This window comes from Phacochoerus africanus, chromosome 1, assembly GCF_016906955.1.
Source record: "Phacochoerus africanus isolate WHEZ1 chromosome 1, ROS_Pafr_v1, whole genome shotgun sequence".
Lineage (NCBI taxonomy): Eukaryota > Metazoa > Chordata > Mammalia > Artiodactyla > Suidae > Phacochoerus > Phacochoerus africanus.
In genome coordinates, this window is record NC_062544.1 from 262885917 (window position 1) to 262909784 (window position 23868).

At 37.2% G+C, this 23868-nt stretch overlaps 1 protein-coding gene across 2 annotated transcripts; it reads left to right on the forward strand.

The window, feature by feature from the left end:
* Window positions 1-1334: 1334 nt before the first annotated feature.
* CHODL (chondrolectin) lies at window positions 1335-23426 on the forward strand. 2 transcript variants are annotated; one of them, XM_047794815.1, is made up of 7 exons: window positions 1335-1798; window positions 11761-12070; window positions 12221-12378; window positions 16776-16862; window positions 18701-18803; window positions 20701-20779; window positions 22007-22066. In XM_047794815.1, exons 1-7 carry the CDS (start codon window positions 1720-1722, stop codon window positions 22007-22009), a joined length of 819 nt encoding a protein of 272 aa, XP_047650771.1. In that variant the 5' UTR covers window positions 1335-1719; the 3' UTR covers window positions 22010-22066. The 2 variants fall into 2 exon arrangements, with proteins under 2 accessions (XP_047650771.1, XP_047650762.1); XM_047794806.1 differs by lacking the exon at window positions 20701-20779 and having other exon boundaries at window positions 22007-23426.
* The last annotated feature ends 442 nt before the right edge of the window (window positions 23427-23868 follow it).

Here is a 23868-nt window from a genome sequence, read left to right on the forward strand (position 1 = left end):
GAGCCTCATATATCTCCACTGCTTTGGGGATTTATACTTTCCATTCAAAGTTCCAGCAATGCCTGTTTCCTTTGGACCTTTAGCTAACAGTGGAACTCACAAAATCCATGTCTTTTACATGATTTATTAATTGCCCATGACCCTGGAATATGTTAGTATTTTTATAGCTATATAAGGAAAACGAAATGATAGGCATAATTATTTTGGAATTCTCCTTTTGGAGTAGGGTGGACATAATAATCTTTAAAATATTTTTAATTGTTAAAATTCCTTATTCTTTAAGACTTTACTATAGCAAGATTGACATTCTTTTCCAAGAAAACAGTCCAACAAATGTTTAGGGTGTACTTGTGGTTTATGAAGACCAAAGACAAGGAGGTGTTACAGGTAAATGTACCACCCATTAAAACCAAAGGATTTTTTTTTTTTAAACAAATCTGGGTACATTTAAAGCATTGCAATGGCAAAATACCAATTCTACTGAAGCTCACTATGAAAGCATCCTCAGGGTTCCTATCATGGACTAGATATAGATGAAATTATCGTGAACTTGTCAATACTCTTGGGGGGGCTGTTATAATAAAGACCAAGTCAGGCTATGGAAAAGCACCTTTGTAGGTTTTAGATCAGTTTACTTCTAATGTAAACCATAGGTCACGGATAGATGATCACAAAGAAATATGTCCCTTTATATCCAGGAAATTCCCAACTATTCAGAAAATTTATTTTGTGTTAATGTTTTTCTCTGGAGCTACAAAATACTGAAAATGAAATCAGTTGGAAAAACTATGCTTCAAATATTCTCTTCAATTTACTCCGGTGGCAATTTAGTCAAACAACCTGCTTGGAAGTAATCTAATTGCAGAACCTAGGTGGGGAAAAACCTGCCACATTATATAATTCACTGAGCTGGTTTTGGCTCCCACTCCGCCAATCCATCTTAAATAGTGGCTAGTGCCCTGCATCTAGCAATACATATGATCAAGCAATTTAGCACAAAAAAGAAAGGCCCCACAACTTGGCATCTCCATGGACATTAATCTTTGAGAAAACCAAATGGATCCAACTTTTGCCAGAGTTTAATAGCAAAGCTATCACATTTTACACAAATGAGTATCGAGTCTGCTAGGGAATGGAAAGAGGAGACCAGGAGGAGGTGGGGCTGCTGACTGGACTGTTTTCAAAGTGGCTCCAGTTTTTAAGGGAGGGGCCAGGATGCTCAGCGTGGCAGGAGAGACGAAGTAGTTAAAAATTATTACTAGCGAGGGGTTGGAACCATGGGATGTGGGTATATAAGACGGCGCCTCCAGTGCAGAGCCGCTGCTGCTGTGGGAGTCACGACCAGGGCACATGAGCTCAGTTCCTCAATTGCCAGAGGCTGAGAGGAGCAAAGGGGGTGGTGTGGTCCAAACCCAAGCTCCTGCTCTCCCTCTTCATCCCCGGGAGAGACATCCGACCCCTAACTTCTGTTGCCTCTCCTGAAACGCGCACTAGCAGGGTTGTGCGCTCTAGCCCAGCACATCCGCGCGCGGCACCAGGGCGCCAGCACCAGCCAGAGGCGATGCGTGCAGGGGGGCGGGCAGCTGGGTTCAGGCGGCCTGAGTAGGGCCCGCCAGGAGGCAGGGAGGCTGTGGGGTTAGAACCCCGGCTGCGCGGCAAGCAGAGGCCACCTTTGCTCCACACCACACCTGCTGCTGCTGCCACCACCGCCCCACCGCGATGAGCCGCGTGATCTCTCTGCTGCTGGGCGCTGCGCTGCTCTGCGGCCACGGAGCCTTCGGCCGCCGGGTGGTCAGCGGTGAGTCCCGGACCGCCCGCCAAGCGGAGTGCCGGAGCCAAGAGGGGCGCCAGGGAGAGTGGTTGGGGCAGCCTGCCTTGGGGTGGAGGCTCTGAGGGGAGGAGGGGTGAAAACCGGTGCAGGGTAGATAGGGGGCCGGAGGAAATGGGGGGAAATTGTCTGTGTTCTGCTTTCTCCCTAGTCCCATAGAGCAAAAAAGTTCTTTTCTTTTCTCTTTTTTCTTTTCTTTTCTTTTTTTTTTAAGTGCCTGTTTAGTAGCCGAGAAGCGAACTCCGCTTCATCCTGAGCAAGTACAGCGTTTTCTAGGACTAATTTCCACTTTCTTTGTAAGAGTTGGCCACAAGGCAGGGCTGGTGCCTGCAGAAGGGGTGTGGTACTGTGGAGGTGGAGGGAGCCCTGAGACAGAAGAACCACTGCAGAAAAGCCACCCCCTGCTGGCCTGGCTCCACTTGGGTCCCCGCCCGCAGGGGGTTCACCGGAATGATTTCTGAGGGCATTCCTATTCCCTGTGGGCGGCTCACTGACACCTGGCACACAGCCTTTGTTCTCAGGAGGGCTGACAAAGACCAGGGGACTTTCCTTTACACACCTCGTTCCAAGTTGGGGACTTCTCAGAAGATGAAGTTGGGCAGAGGTGTATATGGTAATCATTGCAGGTCTGTGCACACAATAGGTGTCCAGTTAGATCGGTCAAGTCAGTGCGAGGGAAATGGAGCAGAATTGGCAAGCTTCCCCAGCCTTTGTTTTGACTTTTTCTTTTCTTCGATTTTCTCTCTCCTATTATTGAACAATTTATATGACATTCACCCTCCCTTATTGGAAGGGTCTCCTGGGGGGGGGAAAAAAAAATTCTTAAACATCTAGGATGAATGAATAGTGCCTTACAGGAAAATTGACCACAGCTACCCTTATTGAAATGTCTTGTGATGCTAATTAGTGTTGCAATAAATACTTGTTGAACGTATGTGCACGTGTGCTTTAAGTGCAGGAATTTTTTTTTTTTTTAATGTAAAAAGCACAAATTCCTTTTCACATTCTGGGCATCTGTGTAACAGGTGTCACTAAAGGTAGAGGTAGATGAAAGATGACAGCAGCTTAATCAGTGGTGAAGCCAGACCTTTAGAAGCTGGCATATTAAGCTTAATTGTTACTGATTTTCCCCTCAGCAATATGTGCTGTTCTACATCTTCTAAATAAAATCCTTCAATGTCTGGTTATCAATCCCTTTCCACTAACTTTTTGGCCCCAGGGAGACGCTCAAATTAATTACATTGTGAAATGTCACTTGGAAATGCATGCTGCTTAGATTTTTTTTCAGGCTCTTATTATTCATTTACAAAATGAAAACTTTACAGTATCAAATAAAGAGGTTACAAAAGGTTAACTCCCTTTTCCTCAGTTTTAGTTTCCAAAAAGAAGTTCTTCATCCAAACCCATCTGAATGTGTGAATTACATCTCTGACTGCCTTTGTGTCTATCCAAATTATTCTTGCAAATGAATGAACAGCAGAGCATAAGGTGTTTTTTATACAGTAGAAACATTTCACTGACTTAAATGTATCCATTTGGTATATTGTCTTATGCCTTAAACTTTGCAAGAGAGGGAAAAAAATACAAAATAAAACAACTTGCAAAATTGTTGATGAAAAGTTTATCTTTTGTTCTATCATTGGGTAAGTTGTTGCAAACCTTTTGCTGTGTTTTCCTATTAAGTATTTATAGGCATCTTGCAGGTGACATCTGGAAAATTTCTAATTAAATGAACATGATCTATTTAATTTAACATAAATGATGATATTTACTTGATATTAAAACAGTTATTCAGTTACGTTTTTTCTTGTAAATAATTTAATTGTCTTTGGCCATACAAATTCGCGTTATAAAGAATGAAATCTAACCATTATAAATTGATTTGTGATTTTTATCGTTTGAAGACTCCTTTTTTCAGATCTGTATTTCAGTCCTAATGGCATGAATACAAGAGCAGTCTAAAGCCTGATATTTTGAAATTAGGGTTGATTAGGGCTAGGGTTAGGATAAAATTGTGGATAAATGTGGATTAAAAATGTGGATATTTTTAAGCATTTGAAGTGTTTCGCAGTGCATCAACTTTTGATGCCATTAGGGACCATTTGCCAAAATTCTACTCAGCTGTCAGTTGAAATAAGCTCTTTGGAGCCATTATTAGGAACCTACTTATAATATGTGGAATACATTTTTCTAATTATCAGATATCAGTACACCCATTTATAATTTCTTCATAGTAAACCACAATAATCACTGACCTTAGAAAAAAAGACAGAAACTCACAAAATAAATCCTTACAGAAATTCTCATTTTAGTACCTTACCATATTCATTAAGACACTTTCTAATACTCTAAAATATACCACCCTTTTAAAAGTCGAGGTATTATTGGTAAATTAAGCGAAAATGTTTTAATGAGAATAACATTTCAGACATCATCATAATCTGCCCTGTAATATTTAATAGCATCTATCGATAAAAGTATTTTAATAATCTATTGCCTATGCTTATTTTGATTCATGAGTATGCAATGAAAATATATATCCATAAGGAAAATGATCCAAGAGTATTTAGTAAGTTGATGATTCTAACTTGGGGGCTGCTTTTAAAGTCTTAGACTTGTGCTGGTTTGTTGCTGCACACAGATGTATGGAGGATATCCCTGGGGCCTGCAGTCATTTAAATTTGTGAAGTGACTAGTGGGTAATGACACCTTCGTTATGACAAAGGTAAGAGGATTTTACTTTGGAGGATATGGATATGTAGGAAAAAGAAGAGTTCTAAATTTCAGTCTCTAAGATGGGAAGGTATGTTTGAAGAGTATGTGGATATTTTTAAGCATTTGAAGTGTTTTGCAGTAATGTGTGTGTGCTTTTATTTTCTCTTTTTAGTGCACACTGCAGTGATCCATCAACCTGTTTATGCCACAGAGTTCATTAAATATATTTTATGGTACTGCCGTATTTTTTTTGCAGAATACTTTAATACATATTTATTTGAACTTATTGAAATTGTCAAACATTTTATTTAGAGACTCCTCTTTTGATTATGCAAAGGCCACAGCATACTGCAAAATCATGGGTGGTGACCGGTAGCCTATAGATTAATATAATACCAAGGGAGATACAAAATTAAAAAAAAAAATTAAAAATAAAAACCTGCTGAGCATATTCCAGCCTGTGGTACCATTCCATGACATCATCAAAAGCATAAAGTGATGACAGTGCAGTTTTCAAACATTCAATTACTTTAAGTATCTCTTGGGCAAGAAAGGAACAAATTAATCTTATTACCAGTCATTTAATATACTACACATTCATCATAGCCATTAATCCTTAACTGCTGTTTTTCATCACTTTATGGTTTTGTTTTTATAACTCTTTTTCTTGAATATGGCAGTATCTGATACATTAGCATTACAGGGGGAACAGTATTATATAAAGCTCTCCAAAGTGAAAATCTCACTGATGGTCTGACTAACAGTTTTACTCTTTCTAAGTCTTAGTCTTCTGTATTAGGTACCTTGCACACAGGTGGATGGATGCACACCAATACCAGGCAAGACTGTTTCTTTCACTGTTTTAACATATTGCTGATGACATTACACAATCTGACAACTTGACTAAAGTTGTACTCCTTGAACTTGGGAAAAAGTTCAGTTTGGACTTTGTTTTATTTGGAAAATAAAAGGTCTAGATAAAATATCATTATGTACATACAGAATCTGAAAATGAGAGATGTTTCCATATTTATCTTATGTTTAAATGTTCAGTAAAAGAAAATCTACATTATGCTTAGAAAGAAACTCTCAATGTACAACCCCTCGCCTATGTTAGCCATCCAGTAAGCATATGAATCAATGCTAAAAATGATAGCACAGGTCATATTAATAATGTACCTATCCATCAGTCCCTTTATTCATGAATTCTTTCACCTTAGGCAAATATTATATTTGAGACCTACACGGAGGCAGCATTGAAATGCTGGGGACACGTGTGAACAGTGGAGCCAGACTGCTTAGTTCTAAACCTTTTGCCACTTATGAGCTGTGTGAATTTGGCAAATTATTTACCTTATCCATGCATCCCTTGCCTGATTGTTTAACATGGGATGAAAGTACCTTTATCATAGGGTTGTTGTGGGGTTAGAGGGGTTCAAACACAGTCATGCAGGTTGTGTCATAGACACAAGCTATGAGGGGGCACTCGGCCCAGTATTCCCAGTGGTGTCTGGAGCTGACTGACACCATCTAGAGGGAATGCAACTTTTTCAGGCTGGGAGGCCTGTATTGCCAGGAAAGATCATCTTTCCTAATTTACCCAAAGGCATGGGTTGTGCTAGCAGTGAATTCCTACACACTTAGCTATTGATAAACATCAGGCCGTATTGTTGTTATCATTATGTCTTTAAGACTCCTTAGCACTCTCAGTTTTGGGGTAAGGAAACTGAGACCAGGAAATTTTAAACATGGTCCCCAGTGTACCCACAGTTCAAATATAACACTGGAATTCCAAGCTAGCCGTCATTGATTGAAAATGCTTGAATTCTTAACTTGTCTAGTTACTTGGTTTAAAATTTATCATTTAGATCTTGATTTTAAATACTGGATTTAAAAAAATAAAAGGAAATTTCACCCCTTCTCAGAAAGCTTGTGCTATGTCTCTCAGGAGGAGGGGCAGGGCTTGCAGATGCCACCATCATCCAAACAATGACCCAAGACTATAGTTTGGGTTGTTCAAGAAAGGAAAACGAATTCCAGCATGATCTTAATAGTGCACTATGTGATTAGTTACATGATAAAATCTTTGTTGCAAAAATATATTTTATTATAATAAAACATTTTTATAATGAAAAGGCCTTAAAAATTTGGTGCTATATTGAACACTGAAAGCAGAACGCCTGTGATCAATAGCATTCCCTTTCTTAGTTCAAAAGTTTTTGCATTTTTGTTGGAAGTCATGTCACATTTGCGTGGTGTAGTTTCAGCATACTGATTACTTTGCTTTTGAGTGGAATCAGAAAAAATTATGAAAAACAAATGATTTTGTGGGATTCTAGTAAAATGTCCAAAGTTCAGTCAATTTGGTTTGAAGATTTATCATGTGGGTCATATTTTGTACAACTTGATTTTTTTCTTTGCATAATTGAGCAATAGGGGTAGATCATAACTGAAAATAGGGGTTCATAATATGCCTTCCATGTTTTTAATAAAAACTGTGGTATAAAGTCAATACTAATGTAATGTTGATAATTTGTGATTATAAAGTATAAGAAAAATAACTAGATGAGGATTCACCTCTCAAAAAAGGTAATAAACATAAGCAAAACAAAACCAAAGTGTAGATCCTTTCTATTCAGAAAGAAAAAAGTAAACTCATGAAAGTTTCTTTACACAAGTTTGGCCCCACTTTTATATTATTGCTAAAACATGTAAAACTCTGCTAATATTTAGCTCTAAAGGAATTTGCATGTCAGAAAAAAGAATTGTCTATTCATGGAAAGAGTAGCAGAATTTTAGCTGTGAAGATGATAGGAATGTTTATTTTAGAGGACAATACTGAGAATTATCTCTACATAAAAGTGCATGTGTATGTATATGGTTGTGTGTAAGGGTGTGTATGTATGTATGAAACCAGGAGGTGTAGAATCCTAGATGGAAGGTCTTTCTCTCTTTAAATAAGCAGACAATCAAGAGAAGTTTCTCACTACAGACGCTAGGAAATGCTTAGTAAATCATTGTTAGACAGTATCAAAGTAGCCTTAGAACAATAAAAACTGCTATATGGTTATCTGAATATTTATCTGAATATTTTATGGGCAGTAGAATAGGAGATAGAAGACTAGTCATACTAGATGGAGATAGATGCAGTGGATGGAAGACTAGATTCCTACTGTTCAAAGTAGTCAATGGAAGCTTTTATCTGAATATAATCTTTAAAAGTAAGAGAAAGGGAAATTCTGTGTGATCTCATAGAATGAGAAGGGAGGTAATGCTAATGGTTCCCTAAGAAGATTAGCCTTTACAGAAGTGGGAAAGTTGCTTCCAGAAGATCCGTAATAATGGGACTTTTCTGGCAATTAGGGCAACATTTGTTTCCCAGCTGTTGGGAGTTCCACTACTCTGACTGCCTAATGTGATCGGCTGCAGTGGTGGTGAGCAGCTCAGTAGCTGCTGCTTCTGCTGCTTTTGCTGCACCTTGGACCATAGTTGCACAATAAGGTGGAAATCAATAGTAAAATAGAATTGAATGTAAGGAAATTCACAGAGTCAGCTTTAACTGATTTGATATATAGATACCATAAAAAAACTGCAGTGTGGTTATAATTTCCTTAAAACTGCCTCACTAGATCTGAACCTCTAGTGATTTTTCAGTTTAAAATGTGTGGACACAGCTGATAGTCAGAAAATGCACTTTGGAGTTAATGTCCATAGCTGCTAACTGGCCACTGTCCTGATCCTCTGAGAGTCCCCCTGCTGTGCAGCCCCCATAGTCTCTACCCCTCATCCAGGACCCCTGGACCCTTCCATCATCCACAACCAAAGAGGAAATATCTGTCAAAGAGAGTGCCAGGGCTGGCTGTTGTCCAAGGCTCATGCAGTATTAGTTCTTAATTATTTTCAATATAATCCTGTGTGTAGATTTTTCTTTAATTATTATTTTTATTATTTCTCTACAGACTGACATTTATCTACAGATTGACATTCCAAATACCTAACAGTGGTTTTAGGAAATTTCCACAAGAGACTTAAAGCTCTCTTATGCATTTAATTAGAAGTGCTGTTTTAATTTTATAAATAAGTTAATTTTCATCATCATTCTTGTAGCCCCACTGTAGATAATAAATCTGTGCTGCATTTATTTTTTTAGTATGTCAATGATAATGAACAGAGACTTTTAGCACATAAATCACACCTAGGCATTCTCTGAGCTTGTGCTGGCTTTATGACATAAATAATTTTTACTCATTAACACTTCTGGCTAATCTGTTTTGTGTTTTTTTTTTTTAATTTGGCTTCTTTCTGTTGTCTTGCAAAACAGTTTCATTGGACAAGTTTAATATTTCAAAAGCGCTGGAATCAAATCAAAGGCTGAGTTCTTGGAATGAAAATTGAACAAATTGAAAATTCAAAGGAATGCAGTTCAGATATATTTTGCGACTTAGAAATATGTAAGAGGTGGAAAAAATGAAAATGGAAACAAAGCTTGCTTTAAAAAATACAGCCATAGAAATCACTAGGCTTAATGGCCTTGCTAGAGTATTGCCAGGAGCAATCATTTTAAATAATGAAGTCATCACAAACCCTAATAAATTAGGAGAAATTTTTTAAAAATAGTAATAGTATTGGGGTCAACCACTGGGACTCCCATGATCATCTCTCCAGGAATATTCATTTCAGACTGATTTGTCCTCTTGATGGCCCTTTAATTCCAGTTTCCCGTGGTCATTCATACACACGTTATTTTTCATTAACAATTAGTTGGGGCAATCTGTTAATTTGTTCTTATTATTCAGTGTGTTGCTCCTGGGTCCAGATCACAGTTAATGAGACAGAGAGGACAACTGGCCATCTTGCTTGCATTGCAGGAAGTGCTAGGTTATTAGTTGGCTGTTCTCAGCTTGCGTCAAGTTATTGAATGCCTGTCACTCAAACACTGTTGTGAGGTTAATGTCCTTCCGCTGATTTCTGCTCCCTCATGGCTCTGAGTGTCATCATAGGTCATTAATTGCCGATTCTGGGGGAGAATGGATGTGATACCCATGCTGGCTCAGTGTGATATACTGTAATTATAAGAGTACAAAGCTTGGATGCTTAATTTTTTAGCCACTGTTTAAATTCTGTTATACCTCTAGCCCTCCGCTACTGACAAAGTTTCTTGATCAGCTACACAATTAAAGACATGGTGAAAAAAGTCTTCAATCCCAACAAGAATAAGAATCTCAAGCAGTAAAGCTATGCCTTAATATCATGGCATAAAGAAATTTGCCTTAATTTTATGTAAAATACCTGATAGTCTATTTTTCAAAGGCCAAACCTCCGGCTGAAGTCAGATTAAAAGGGTAGTGGAGACTACAGACAGCAGGTTGGGGATAAGGAATAGTGACAGAAAAGGATCCATGGCAGTTTTTAAAGTTGACAGTAGAGGCAAGAGGTGAACCAAAGAAGCTAATGAAAAACAAAACACACAGCATGACTCTTCTGAAGATTGTGTCTATAATCTTGCCATACACATTTGGCAGTAAAAAGGGGTGTTGTAAATGATAAAATGATGGGAATTCCATTGCTGGTAGAGTTAGCTGAATCCTGTACACTATAATATCCTTGTGTTCATGGCTTTACTGTGACCCAGTTTTTTGATCATTCGTTTTTGTGTTTAGTCACTAAGTAATTACGAATACTCATTCTGTAGAGGTATGCAAAGTTCAATTTTGAGAGATATTTTCTATAAAACTTTTGCTGCCTATATATTTGTCTTCATGGATGTTGTCAGAGCAGAAGTATAGTAATGTCACAGCAACAAAGCCTGATAAAAGGTGATATTCCATTAAGAGGTCTCAAAAATTATCTTAAGCTTCCTTTATGGTACTATCTAATAGATACTTACTTTTAAATGAGAGTTGCAACACTTATTTCAGGTTCACCCCCCCCCCCGCATTTTTGCCATACCTACAGCATTTGAAAGTTCCTGGGCCAGGGATCAAACCTGCGTCACAGTGGCAACCTGAGCCACAGTGGTGAAATCAAAGGTGCCTTAACCCACTAGGCCATCAGAGAACTCCCCTATCCAATATATTGACTCAAATTTACTTTCTATATATATAGTGACTTTAAAATCATTAATAGAGATCAGGATAGATGGTTTAACTGAATGCTATAACGTATAAAAAACCTTTTAAACTGCAAGTGAAAGTAAAAATTTCATTTTAAGGTTCCCCTCCAAATTCTGAGTATTCTCAAGTACTTGAGAAGGTTAACTTGTTACTTCTACTACAATATTCTAGTAATAAATTGTTTATTATTAGCATTACTTTCATTCTGATGTCCATTAATTTTCAATTCTAATGTATTTGCTTTCAGATATATACAATAAAATATTTACACCTTGAATTTGCCACTTTATTTAAAATTACTTAAATTCATTCCCTTCATGATACCTTCTATAAAATTGTTTTTAGTGGGGTTGGCACATGCACACCACTGTATATAGGGTAGATAAGAAACAGGGACATGTTGTATTGTATGGGGAAGTCTAGTCAATGTTCCGCATTAACCTATATGGGAAAAAATAAGATATATGTATATGTCTAACTGATGTACTTTGCTGTGAATCTAAAGCTAATACAACATTGTAGATCAACTATACCCCAGTAAAATTAAAAAGTAAAGATTTTAAAAAGATAATGGAGTTCCCTAGTGGCCTAGCAGTTAAGGATCCAGTGTTGTAACTGCTGAAGCTTGCGTTCGATCCCTGGCCCAGGAACGTCCACATGTTGTGGGTGTGGCCAGATATATAAATAAAAAATAATTAGGTTTTTTTTTTTTTACTTATTTTAATCATTAAACTCCTTTATGGATTATTATTCTTTTATAATTATGGTCTTTTTGCTTCTTTTACTCCGTATATCTGCCATTTCTTTAGCTACTTTCACTTGCTATGGGTATCAGTTTATAAAATCTAAGCTAGAAGAATCATATCTTTACAAAATTTTCTTTGAAGTGTTATGTTTGAAAGTTTATATTACACACTTATAGGGTATCAGTTTGCTTGTATTACAAATTGAAAGTAATAACTAGAAAATAGAAACTTAACGTGATGGTTTGGTGGGAGAAGCATTCTGGCAGACTGTTTTGACTAGTTCTTTCACTTTAATTTGTAGTAAGTAGTATCATGAATATAGCTCAGATAATCAATACATGGGCACCTTTTTTTTCAGGCCAGAAGGTATGTTTCGCTGATGTCAAGCATCCCTGCTACAAGATGGCCTACTTCCATGAGCTGTCCAGCCGCGTGAGCTTCCAGGAAGCACGCCAGGCTTGTGAGAGCGAGGATGGTGCCCTTCTCAGCCTTGAGAATGAAGCAGAACAGAAGTTGATAGAAAGCATGCTGCAAAACCTGTCAAAGCCAGGAACAGGGATTTCCGATGGGGATTTCTGGATCGGGCTCTGGAGAAATGGAGAGGGGCACACGTCTGGTGCCTGCCCAGATCTCTACCAGTGGTCTGATGGAAGCAGTTCCCAGTACCGGTGAGTAGGGATCCTGAGAAGCCTGGTGTTCTCTGAGGGACTGGACTTAGAGGGCAGAGGACAAAAAGGAGCTTTCTGTTACCTGTAGAGGATGTCAGAACGGAACAGGGGAAGTCACTGAGACATGTTCCTGCCACTCTGTATTTGCAGAAACTGGTATACAGATGAGCCTTCCTGCGGAAGTGAAAAGTGTGTTGTGATGTATCATCAGCCAACGGCCAACCCCGGCCTTGGAGGTCCCTACCTTTACCAGTGGAATGATGACAGATGCAATATGAAGCACAATTACATCTGCAAGTACGAACCAGGTGGGGAGCATTGTAAGTCTGTACAAGCAGGTTTTGTGCATGTTTGCTTATCTTAAGTTTTCTCTTCAACCTTCATTACTGGGGGCTCTTTTTGTTTTTCTGCTGTGAAACATGGAATTACTTTGCAGCTCAATGACACAGAGAGCATTGAAGCACACCAGGCTATAGAGCAAACCATCCAGTGAGTTAAATAGAAGGAAGTAACTAGAAACTTTTGGAAGAGGTGCCTTTGAGAGAAGAGAATGATTTCTAATGTCAAGGCCAAATAGTGATTGTGTAAACAGATTTTATGAAGAATAAATATCTTTTAAAACATATTTAAACATTTAGTATAGTGTGTGTGAAGTAGATACAAGTCACCAAAACACCTATGGATTTACACATCTGATCAATAGTTCTTCAGATGATTTTCTGGTGAATTTAAGGGAACATTCTCCTGGGACGTGAGCTTATCATTTCATGGCGTGTTACTTGGCTTATGCTTCTCAGTGAAAGTCAGACTGCACCATGAAGCAAAAAAATAGGGACATGTGCCATGTTCTTTCTGTAGCCCTCATTCTTTGGAATATGCCCCCTTAGTTTGCTTTTGGTTGAAGTCTTCAACTTCTTACCATTTGCCGCACATGGGAAGATTGCATTGACCCGAGCTATGCTAGTGGGCTTTCCTGTTGAAATAGTAAATTTGAACAACACTGAATAGGACAGCTCAACTGCATTGATATTTGACCAAAAGAGAGATTAATCAGAACCATGCAAACTCATCTTTTTAATCATCTAAGGTCAAATTAGATATTTAGGCTTTAAGCCTTTTTTGTTCTGGATTTTTTTGCTTTGTTTTTTTGCTGTTTTCCTCTGCCTCAGTGTTTGGAAACTTCATTTGAACTCTTCCAAGGGCTGTCTGCTTGACTTCATACAGTGTCTTCATGGAAGGCAGTTATAGTCAAGTACTGCTATTTCCATTATTCTCTTGAAATTACATGATCCTTTTTCTCATAAGACTGTAAAGCGCAAGGGATTATTTGGATTAGATTTACCCTTCTCTTATATTTATCCTGCTCTTGAGTATATTAGCCTACTTTCTTTATCCCTGGTGAGTTTATTCTTTAAACCCCTTGGTTGCTAATTCTATCAGTACCCTCCTAGAAGCCTTTGCAAAGCTAAATCTTTTATGCATTTAGGTTCTTTTGTCTTGATTTTTTTCCTTAGAAAAATATAAAGTTGAAATTCTCTGGTATTTTAACTTTTGACATTATGTGCTTGAACCTATTAAATTATATTATAGGGTATATTATATTATACCCTATAATATAAGTATATTATAGGGTATTCTTAAAACAATATTGTCTTATTTGGAGCTTTAAGTGACCCTTCATACATCAATTTATTTTCTATCATACCACATTATTCATGGCACTGTCACCCCCAGAATCTTCATTATTTAGTTTGTATTAAGTAATACAGGTTTATGTTACTCCTGGAAGAGCATTTTATTTATTTTTCTTTTCTTTTTTCAGCCACACCTGTGGCATGTGGAAGTTCCTAGGCCAGCGACCAAACCTGTGCCATGGCAATGACCCAAGCCACTGCGTTGACACTGCTGGATCTATAAGCCACTGTACCACAAGGGAACTCAGATGGAAGAGCATTTTAGGCATAACATTATTTTTTCCTTTATCTTCTATATTCTACTTAAATCTTCAGATACCTATAGTTTTTGAACTAGATTCTCTTGTGCATTTATTGTTTTTGAAACACATGTACACTTCTACAATTAGTCTTATTAATGTACTCAGAATTTTTGTACTTCATTTTACTTTAAATAGTTTCATTTTTATTGATTTTCTATGTAGTTCACCTTCTTTTTGTTTGTTTGTTTTTGTCTTTTTGCTATTTCTTTGGGCCGCTCCCGTGGCATATGGAGGTTCCCAGGCTAGGGGTCAAATCGGAGCTGTAGCCCCCGGCCTACGCCAGAGCCACAGCAACGCGGGATCCGAGCCGCGTCTGCGACCTACACCACAGCTCATGGCAACACCAGATCCTTAACCCACTGAGCAAGGGCAGGGACCGAACCCGCAACCTCATGGTTCCTAGTCGGATTCATTAACCACTGCGCCACGACGGGAACTCCCTAGTTCACCTTCTTTCCTTTATCTTAGTGTCTTATTTATGAAGAATATTGATTTGATTAAATTCTTTGCTTGTATAGTCAGTGCTGCTTTGGTCGTGAGTAGTTAGATTTTTGGAGGTTAGGGGATTATAACACTAGTTATTTTGAACCTTATTCTTCATTTATATCAAATTTACAGATTATAACACTAGTTATTTTGAACTTTATTCTTCACTTATATCAAAAGTTCCATGTGATTTGAACTTCATCTCCTCCTCCTGCATACCACCTAACAGCATGACAAATGCTATCCAAAGTCGTAAAAAATTAACCTAGCTCTATAGAAACTGAATAAATCACCTCCAGATTTTCTCACTCTTCTCCACTATGTTTTTCTTTACTGTCTTGTAAGTTGAGTATCTGTTCTTTGGGTCTATCAATATTATCCAAAGACATTTTTAAGGTGATATTTCTCAACCTAATGTTTATATTTATTAAAATCACAATAAAATTACTTTTGTTCTTAGGCATTAAAAATAATATGTAGGAGAGTGTTTCTAAAATTTTGTTACTTCATCAGCAATTGCATTAATTTAAAGTTTGTTAAAATATTTTAAAGATAACCAGTTCTCAATCATTTATGTAATATCTGTATTATTTGTTCAGCAAATACCAGTTGAGTGCTTGGAGGCATGGAAGACCTAAATTCTGTAGAAAAATGAGTATAGGGTAGGTCTGTGTCTAAAGCCTAGGGGAAGAAAAGGGTAAAATATGCATATAAGAATAATAAATATTATCATGGGCTGATGGATAATTAAGCTTCCAGTGAATAGAGACTGTGTAGCTCAATTAGAATAGTAAACATCACCTTACAAAATGGCTTAATGTTTTGAAACTAATGTAAGATGCTGCATGTGTTTTTTTCTTTTCTCTAAATTGACAAAAATAGAATTCTATTTTTGGAATGAATGAGAACAAATTTAAAGGGTATTTTCATAGTAATTCAATTTATTTTCACTGTAGTATTAACAAATAGTGTCCTAGAAAAAGAAAATTGGGCGAAAGAGCAGTACTAGATCATGGTAAGAGATTTCAACATTTTTCAAGTATATGACAACTAAGGAAATCTTGCTTCATACAATCAGACAAAGAAATAAATCACAAGCCTTAATTTATGATTATTTTTTGAAGAAGTAGACACTATTGGAAAACAGATCTGAGGATGGCATTTGTATGGGACAGAAATATGCTTAAGAACATTTTTACATGAATCATCAGTTCTGAGTGCAGTCATATACAGTCATCTGCTTTTTATTACTGCGAGAAGAAATCTAAATTATACACTGAGGGAGTTCCTGTTGTGGCGCAGTGGAAACAATTCTGACCAGTATCCATGAGGATGCTGATTCGATCCCTGGCCTTGCTCAGTGGGTTGGGAATCTGGTGTTGCTCTGAGCTGTAGTATAGCTCACAGACGTGGCTCGGATCCTGTGTTGCTTTGACCTTGGTGGAGGCCGGCACCCATAGCTCTGGTCTGACCTCTAGCCTGGGAACTTCCATATGCCACAGGTGCGGCCCTGAAAAAACAAAATAAATAAATGAATAAAACACCAATAATCAGAAAGAAATTATGCTGGTTTTTGAATTGCAGTTAGTGTTTCACATTATTATTTTTTTCTTTTGCTTTTTAGGGCCACACCTGCTGCATGTGGATGTTTCCAGGCTAGGGGTCCAATCGGAGATGTAGCTGCTGGCCTACACCACAGCCACAACATTGTGGGATCGGAGCCACATCTGTGACCTATACCACAGTTCAAGGCAACACCAGATCCTTAACCCACTGAGCGAGGCCAGGGATTGAACCTGCAACTTCAAAGATCCTAACTGGGTTCGTTAACCACCGAGCCACGAAGGGACGTCCAGTGTCTCACATTCTAATGCTCACCGATTCTTGCTTATCTTTGCCTGCTTTTGTACCTCCTTTGTCGTCATTGCCTGTGGTAGGTGATAGTCAGCACAGATATTCTGGATTCTAAATGCAGGTTGGGGGTCACGGGGATTCACCCACTGGATCCAAAGTGCAAAGACTCACCAAGTGGAGCCTTTATTCAAAGATAACTAAATGTTGGCCTTATAGTTAGATAATTTCATATGAATTTAAATTTGATATAGAATTAGCTGTGAAATGTTCATAATCAAAAATATGTTTATATTGTTTTCTAATAAACTTTTGCTTTTACATTTGCATTTGTTTATCATTACATATGATAATGGTCTTTATTATTTACAGAGATTTATCCAACAGCTCCCGTAGAAAAGACTTATTTTACAAATCAACCCGGAGACACTCATCAAAATGTGGTTGTTACTGAAGCAGGTAATTGGTTCACGTGTCTTTAACTCACCTAACAAGAGCAGAAAATGTGCTTTTAAAACTTTGCTTTACATTGGCCCCAACTTTTCTTGTTGCTTGGTGAAATAGTGCACTAAATATAAGCCTATGAAAATTTACTTTAGGACTAGGTCAGAACAAATGAGGCTGAGCTAGTTTTTGAATAGAAAAACCTATGTTGTTTTCTTTCTGTTTTCGCCGAAGTGCACATATATAGTACCAAACTATGATTCAATGTGGAAACATGATTCCACAAAGAACTTCCCCAATATATACATGTAATGATGTAAATTGGTGCATTCAGTGGGCTGTAGTGGGGTACTGGCAAATGTTAAGGGATTGACTAGGGTAGGGTGGGTTTAAAAAAGCCTAATTTGTAGATTTTGCATTTGCTCTGAATACTCCCACCCTGGCTAATTTCAAGATACCAAAGTGACATCACTCAACAGAGGGTGGTTGGTGATAGTAGCCATACAATGAGCTTTCAACTCAGTGCCTCCAGCACCCTATTGTCTGCAAAAGATGCAAAATGTAACCCCAGTGCAAATTTATGTTAGTCAAAAACTGCTCTGAGTTTCATTAAGGGCTTGTTTTATCACGGCCCTGTGCCAATTGGACAGATATATTTATTTCTACTAGTTACTTTGCGTTGATTCAGCCAAAGACCCAAAGGCTCAAATTCTTTCCACTGGTGATCCAAAAATCCATGAAAAAGTAGGATATATATTTTTTTCTCTACTCTTATATATAAAGGATCGTGAAGGTCTTTTGAAAAGGAAAAGAAATTTCCTAAATCCTTACAATGCTTGACATCACCTATTGGGAGGCTCAAGAATGAAAGAAAACAAAGCAGATTATCTGCAAAATACCCCATCACTGTACCTCGGTTCATTTTTCTTCTTCTGTTAACAAAGTGATGTGCAGTAAAATGAACAGTTTGATCTAAGTCCTGTCCCCTTTGATCAGAATTATTTAGATTAATTATGATGATGGCTTTCAATTTGCAAGCTCAGTGTGTGGTCTTCCAATTTACTTTTCTTTTATGGGCATGATATTACACCTACATGCTTTTAATTTTCATGTGTCTGATTTTAAAGTCATTCAGAACATGTAAATATAATTAAATCAGTAAATAATTACATTAGGAATATTTTCCCTCTTATGTCATTGAAAATTGTTTCATAAAGTCATTTGAGGTTGTGTGGGACTTTAGTGTGACAGTTTTTTATTTTACCAATAATACTTAATATTATCAAATATGATGGAACAGGATTAAAAACTGATTCATTTTAGAATTTAAATGTTTATGCTTCTGGGATCTTCTCTCTCTAGGTTATGACTCTATCATCATTTAATATTTACATATTTTGGTTTAATCCCAGAGAGTCATTCATATTATCATGGCACTGAGCTTATAAATTGAGATAATCACATATTCAATAAATCAACAATTATTTTAATCATGACTATTCTTTAATAACCAGTGCTTGTTTTTCTAAGTAATAACTGAGAAGGAGTAATGAAGGGAGATAGCCAGGATTATTAATATGTTATGAAAACTAATCCCTGTCTGAATTGCAAATTTAATAATAGTTTTAGAAATATGGACACTTAATTGGAGCATGGTAGCCATGCATTGTGATTTTGTTTTTAATTTCTAACCAAACACAAATAAATTATTCAGTATTTTTGGAAGATGCTTGGGATATGCTTACTGATAATAAATCATTTTGGCTTAACTTTGGAGAAAGTTTTTATACAAATTTAATGTTAGAATCCTGCCTCACCTGTCTCTTTACATTAAGACTGTTTTACTTTTATAGGAATAATTCCCAATCTAATCTATGTCATTATACCAACGATCCCCCTGCTCTTATTGATACTGGTTGCTTTTGGAACCTGCTGTTTCCAGATGTTGCATAAAAGGTAAATAATTCATATATGCAGAGAGAACTTGAAAAGCTCTGAACAGGTTTTCAGAACTCTTTAAAAATTTAGTATAAAATTATATTTTTAATTTGCCTTAAAGTTCTGATTTTCATGTCTGTCAGTACAAATTCAGTATATACAATCTAAGATAATATACCTCGATTATAAGATTATGAATTCTCTCATTTAATCCTCATAAGCCAGAGGAAGTAGGTATCCTTCTGTTTCTGTTTTTTAGTGGAGAAGATGGTGGCTTAAACAGGTACAGAGTAAGCCTTGGGTCTCATAGCTTAGTGTGTGGTGGTTCTGAAATGAGAGTGTTTATAAGCTTACAAAAAACATATGCAACTACACTATACTGTGTCTTGTATATTAAGTATAAGCATTAATGCTAACCTTTCAATCTCAATCTCAGGTTGTACACAAGTCTTGATTTTTGTAGATGCACTTTGTAGTACCTTTCCAAAATTTCATGTAACAGACTTCTGCTTTATTTCCAAAGGATCTTATAAGTATAGGACATATAGTACAGTGGTAAAAATGGGTTATGTTTTAGCAGGCACATCGAGATAAAATCATATATCTTAACAACAGGATTCTTCAGAGTATTCTTTTATATCTATTTCCTCATACCCTTGAGTTAGAGGTGAGATTTTTTCATATGTGTCAATTTTGCCAATAGAACCAAAATATTAATATATGAAATAAAAATATGTATCAAAAGGAAAAGATGGTGAATTTAAATTAATGAATACTTGCTAGAATAAACTAGGCATCTTTATCAGAATGTTTTATCAGAATGTTTTAAACAAAAACCAATCAAGGAATGCTTCCATAAGGGAAGGATTTGCAAGTAAGTTATTTTTCTCTTTTAACTTTACTTCCTCTTCTTCTTTTCCTGAAATCCACTAAGTTAAGAATCCACTAAGTAAAAAGCCTCAGAATTCTAGGTCAACTACATTCTGATAGTTTGTTTTTTTAACCCCCCCCCCAAAATTAAACAGATATATACTCTAAATGGTTCATATACATTTAAATAATCAGACTTGTGATTTACTGGGTGTTTAAATGAGACATACTGAATAATAAAGTCTGGCAAATTAATACTATACATTGTGTCCTCTTGGCTTTCATTTAAAAGTACTTTTCAATATTTTATGCAGAATAAAGACAATTGTAAATATCTAATTTCTGCTCTTAATTCCTAAGGCTATAGATGGAGAGATAGTTTGTCATTATGAAAAACAATGAAGTCGGGGGTGGAGGGGAGATTTGCTCTACATCCCTCCATAACCCAGCCAAACTGTTGAGGAAAAGCTGTAAATAAGAAATCAGTGTGAAAAAAATGATTTGAAAAAAATTATGTAGACCTTCTCATTTCTATAATTAAAATTACTGGAGTTCCTATTGTGGCTCAGCAGAAACTAACCTGACTAGTATCCATGAGGATGTGGGTTCGATCACTGGCCTTACTCAGTGAGTTAAGGATCTGGTGTTGCCTTGAACTCTGGTATAGGTCACAAATGTGGCTCGGATCTGGTTTGTGCTGTGGCTTGGCCAGCAGCTACAGCTCCTATATGTCGCCTAGCCTGGGAACTTCTATATGCCACAGGTGCAGCCTGAAAATAAATAAGTTAAATTAAAATCACTAAAGTGCCAGTAGCTGAGTTTTATCCAAAGTTTGTTTTCCTTCTAAATAGTGTGTTATTGTAGAGATTATGCTCTTTCTCAAGTCTCCCAGGTTTTTATATTTTGAGGACCTGTAAAATTGTTGCTGGTGTGAAATTCTCCGAGGGAGAAAATAAACCAACATAGAGCCCTTCCCGAAAGCCAGAATTAACTGTTAGTTCTTACTTTATTCTCTCTTAGATCCTCCCCTTTTCCTTTCTTCCAGGAAAGCAAGGAGAAACTTCATCAAAGACTCAACTCCATTATCACCTGAGTGCCTTGCAGAAAGTTTAAATTCCAATCTGGTACACATAATGGTTTCTATCATTCCATGTCATGTTCAAAATAAGAAGTCTTGTTTCCTTAACTTGTGGTTAACTCTTAAATAAGTACTAATGCCACACAAAAACCACATTAATAACTTTACCACCCTCTTCGTTTTAACCATGTAGAAAAATTTCATGTTTTTCCTAAACTCTCCTTGGCTGCTTTTCCACTCATGTTAGATGACTTCAGAGATAAGAGATACACTCATCTTACTTACTTGGATGCAAATCTCCAAAAAAATTATTTAAATATAATTTATTAGTTATAAATTCGCAGTTAAATTGAAGTCAATTAAGTAATATAAAACTGTACTGCTTAGGCTTGTTTAGGAAGCCTTCTTTCCTTTCTTTGAAGGAATTCTTCCCTGTTTGATAGATGGATAGAGAATGGGATGGGATGGAAGGGGTGCCTGGGGGGTGGGGGCAGATGCTGTTGGAGGGGATTCTGCAGGAGAAAGGAAGAACAGAACATAGTAAATGGGGACAGGTGATGCAGGTAAGGGCTCATTCCCAGGAAACTAGACCAGAGAGAATCTAGATCTTGATAAGGATCTGGAAGAGGATGAGTGCAATAAACTCAGGAAAAGTCACTTTTGCAGGAGCCTGAAAGTAGCCATTTCATGGAGAGAATTAGAAGATGTCACAGCCCAAGGTATAGGCCAGGGTGAAGTGTGATCTGAGATTTAGAGGAACTCCTAAATTATCAGGCCTGAGTCTGCTTTGATGAACTGCATTGGTTTCAGAGACTGAAGCAAAATTTAACTTTCAGGGATTAAGTAACTTAACTATAGGACAGAATAACTAATGGGAGGAGGGGGAAACTTAGGACAAAAGCACTATATTGATTAAATACATCATTGAAAAAGCAAAATTATAAAAATCACCTGATCAAAGAAAATGAAGATCTATTGGCGATTACAATTAAAATTTCAATACTGTATCAGGCCTGTGTGTGTGTGTCTGCATTCCAAACTATGAAGGTCAGAGAAAAAACTGTTTTTTCACTATTTCAAATGAATGAACTGCCTACCATCTTCACATACTGGAATAATCTAGCATTTTTTTGTAGGGTTGAAAAGATATGCTGGTGAGAGAAGAAAAGACTCTTTCATAATAAAGGTCTGACCAATACCCTGTTGGACCAAGACCTACCTGTTTTGATAAGAAGTCTCAGACATTGTACTTACTACTTCTTCTGTTTTTCAGTAAAGGAAGAACAAAAACTAGCCCAAATCAGTCCACACTGTGGATTTCAAAAAGCACCAGAAAAGAAAGTGGCATGGAAGTATAAAACTTCATTGACTTGGCTCCAGAACAGAAAATAGAGTTTTGTGATTCTGGACCTGAATACGGAATGGCATCAGAACCTTAGCTTGGAATGGCTTGAAATCTCAAAGGATCTGCAAGTTGAACTGTAAGCTCCCCCTTGAGGCAAATATTAAAATAATTTTTATATGTTTGTTATTTCATTTATAAAATATGCTGTGCTAATAATGGAGTGAGACATGCTTATTTTGCTAAAGGATGCACCCAAACTTCAAGTAAATGGGATGGACCATGCAGATAAAATTGCTAGCAACACACCAGGGAAGTATGTGCATTGGGAGCAGTTATTTTTGTCTCTGTCACCTTTCATAAGATGTAATCTAGTTAAGATAATGTAAATGCCATTGAAGTTTACAGTGTGCAAAAATATTTTCCTTTTACATAAGTGTTTGATAAAAATGGACTGTTCTAGTATTTATTTTTATGGTGTTTCATTTTTCAAGACATGCTGTTTTGATTAAAGAAATTTATCACTGTCAACTGAATTCACACACACATAAATACGTCGCCACAGAAAAAAGTTTCTCTTCTAGAAATGGCTCATCCTGTTTTTGTTTCTTTCCTTTGGGTCAGACTATGTTTAGGAAGTCTCTGCAGAAATCAGAAGTTACTTCATTAACCGTGGTATAAATCTACTCAAATATTTTACTTGGAGGCAAGAATTGTCTAATTTCAATTGTGCAAGACATGTGCCTTACAATTATTTTGAATTTAAAATTTAACAGATTTTGTAATAACTTTGTTAATAGCTGTGTAAACAATAATATACTCAATCTAGAACAAAACCAGTGGCATACACAATATAAATCAGATGTCTTTATGTGTTGCCTGTATGACCACAAGTAGCCGAGGGTTCTGGAATTGATTTGGTCCCTCCCTTGCCCACAAAACAAAGATGATTGTTTGGAGTCTGGGACTGGTCCTGAAGGCAGATATCTGCAAAGTTTGCCTCAGGTCTTTCCTAGCTCTGTTGAGCCTCTATCAGCATATAGGAGGGTTTTACAGTTGGGACTAGTTGAGTGGTCACTACCGGCATGGAGTTAAGCACAGCATACTGACTTTTCAGCAAGGAAAGAAACTGAATTCGTGTGAAGATGCGTTGGAGGGCATCAGTGATCATGTGTTCGTTGTCCAGGGTTTGGCTAGGAGAGGAAATGGAGGCACATCTGTCCAATCTTCTAGTTTCTACAATGCTTGTGGCTCCTTCTTCTCAAGAGAGAGTTGTAACTGAGTCTGGTCTTCAAATGCCTCTGTTCTCCTTTTAACCAAATAAAAAGTTCCTGTTTCTGAAGAATGATCATTGGTGTTGTCTAAATCTCTTTTAAGTGAACCAAATACAGATGTGTTGGCAACAATGCATGGGAACAAGTTGCTGTGGAAGTGTGGGAAGAATGGAAGTTACGGTTGGAGAATGTTTTAGACCTCCTCTTTTCAGTTTGATAATAGAGTGCTTTCATTAAGGCAATTCACAAGTCTGCTTGGTTGGCAAAATTAAGAGGCAGAATAGAAATTAGTGGGCATCGGTTCCTTTCAGCTGCTCAGAGACTAAGAAAATGGGCAGCTGCGTTCTAAGCTTAGATCTGCCCACAGCACCCGGCTTTCTTTTCTTGGCTACCCAGCTTGCGGGACGGAAAAGGGGACCAGCTGCTGGGATCCACCTCTTCCCTCCCAGCTCCTGCCATGCATCTCCCCCTTTAGTCAGGACTCCATGGAGGGAGACTAGGCTTTCCCCATTGTCTGTG

What these genes read in the sequence shown, in the direction of transcription:
- CHODL (XM_047794806.1), top strand. Translation starts at nt 1,720, where the DNA reads ATGAGCCGCGTGATCTCTCTGCTGCTGGGCGCTGCGCTGCTCTGCGGC. An exon ending in GGAAGCAGTTCCCAGTACCG is followed by an intron (nt 12,071 to 12,220) that starts GTGAGTAGGGAT and finishes CTGTATTTGCAG; the next exon opens with AAACTGGTATACAGATGAGC. An exon ending in TTCCAGATGTTGCATAAAAG is followed by an intron (nt 18,804 to 22,006) that starts GTAAATAATTCA and finishes TCTGTTTTTCAG; the next exon opens with TAAAGGAAGAACAAAAACTA.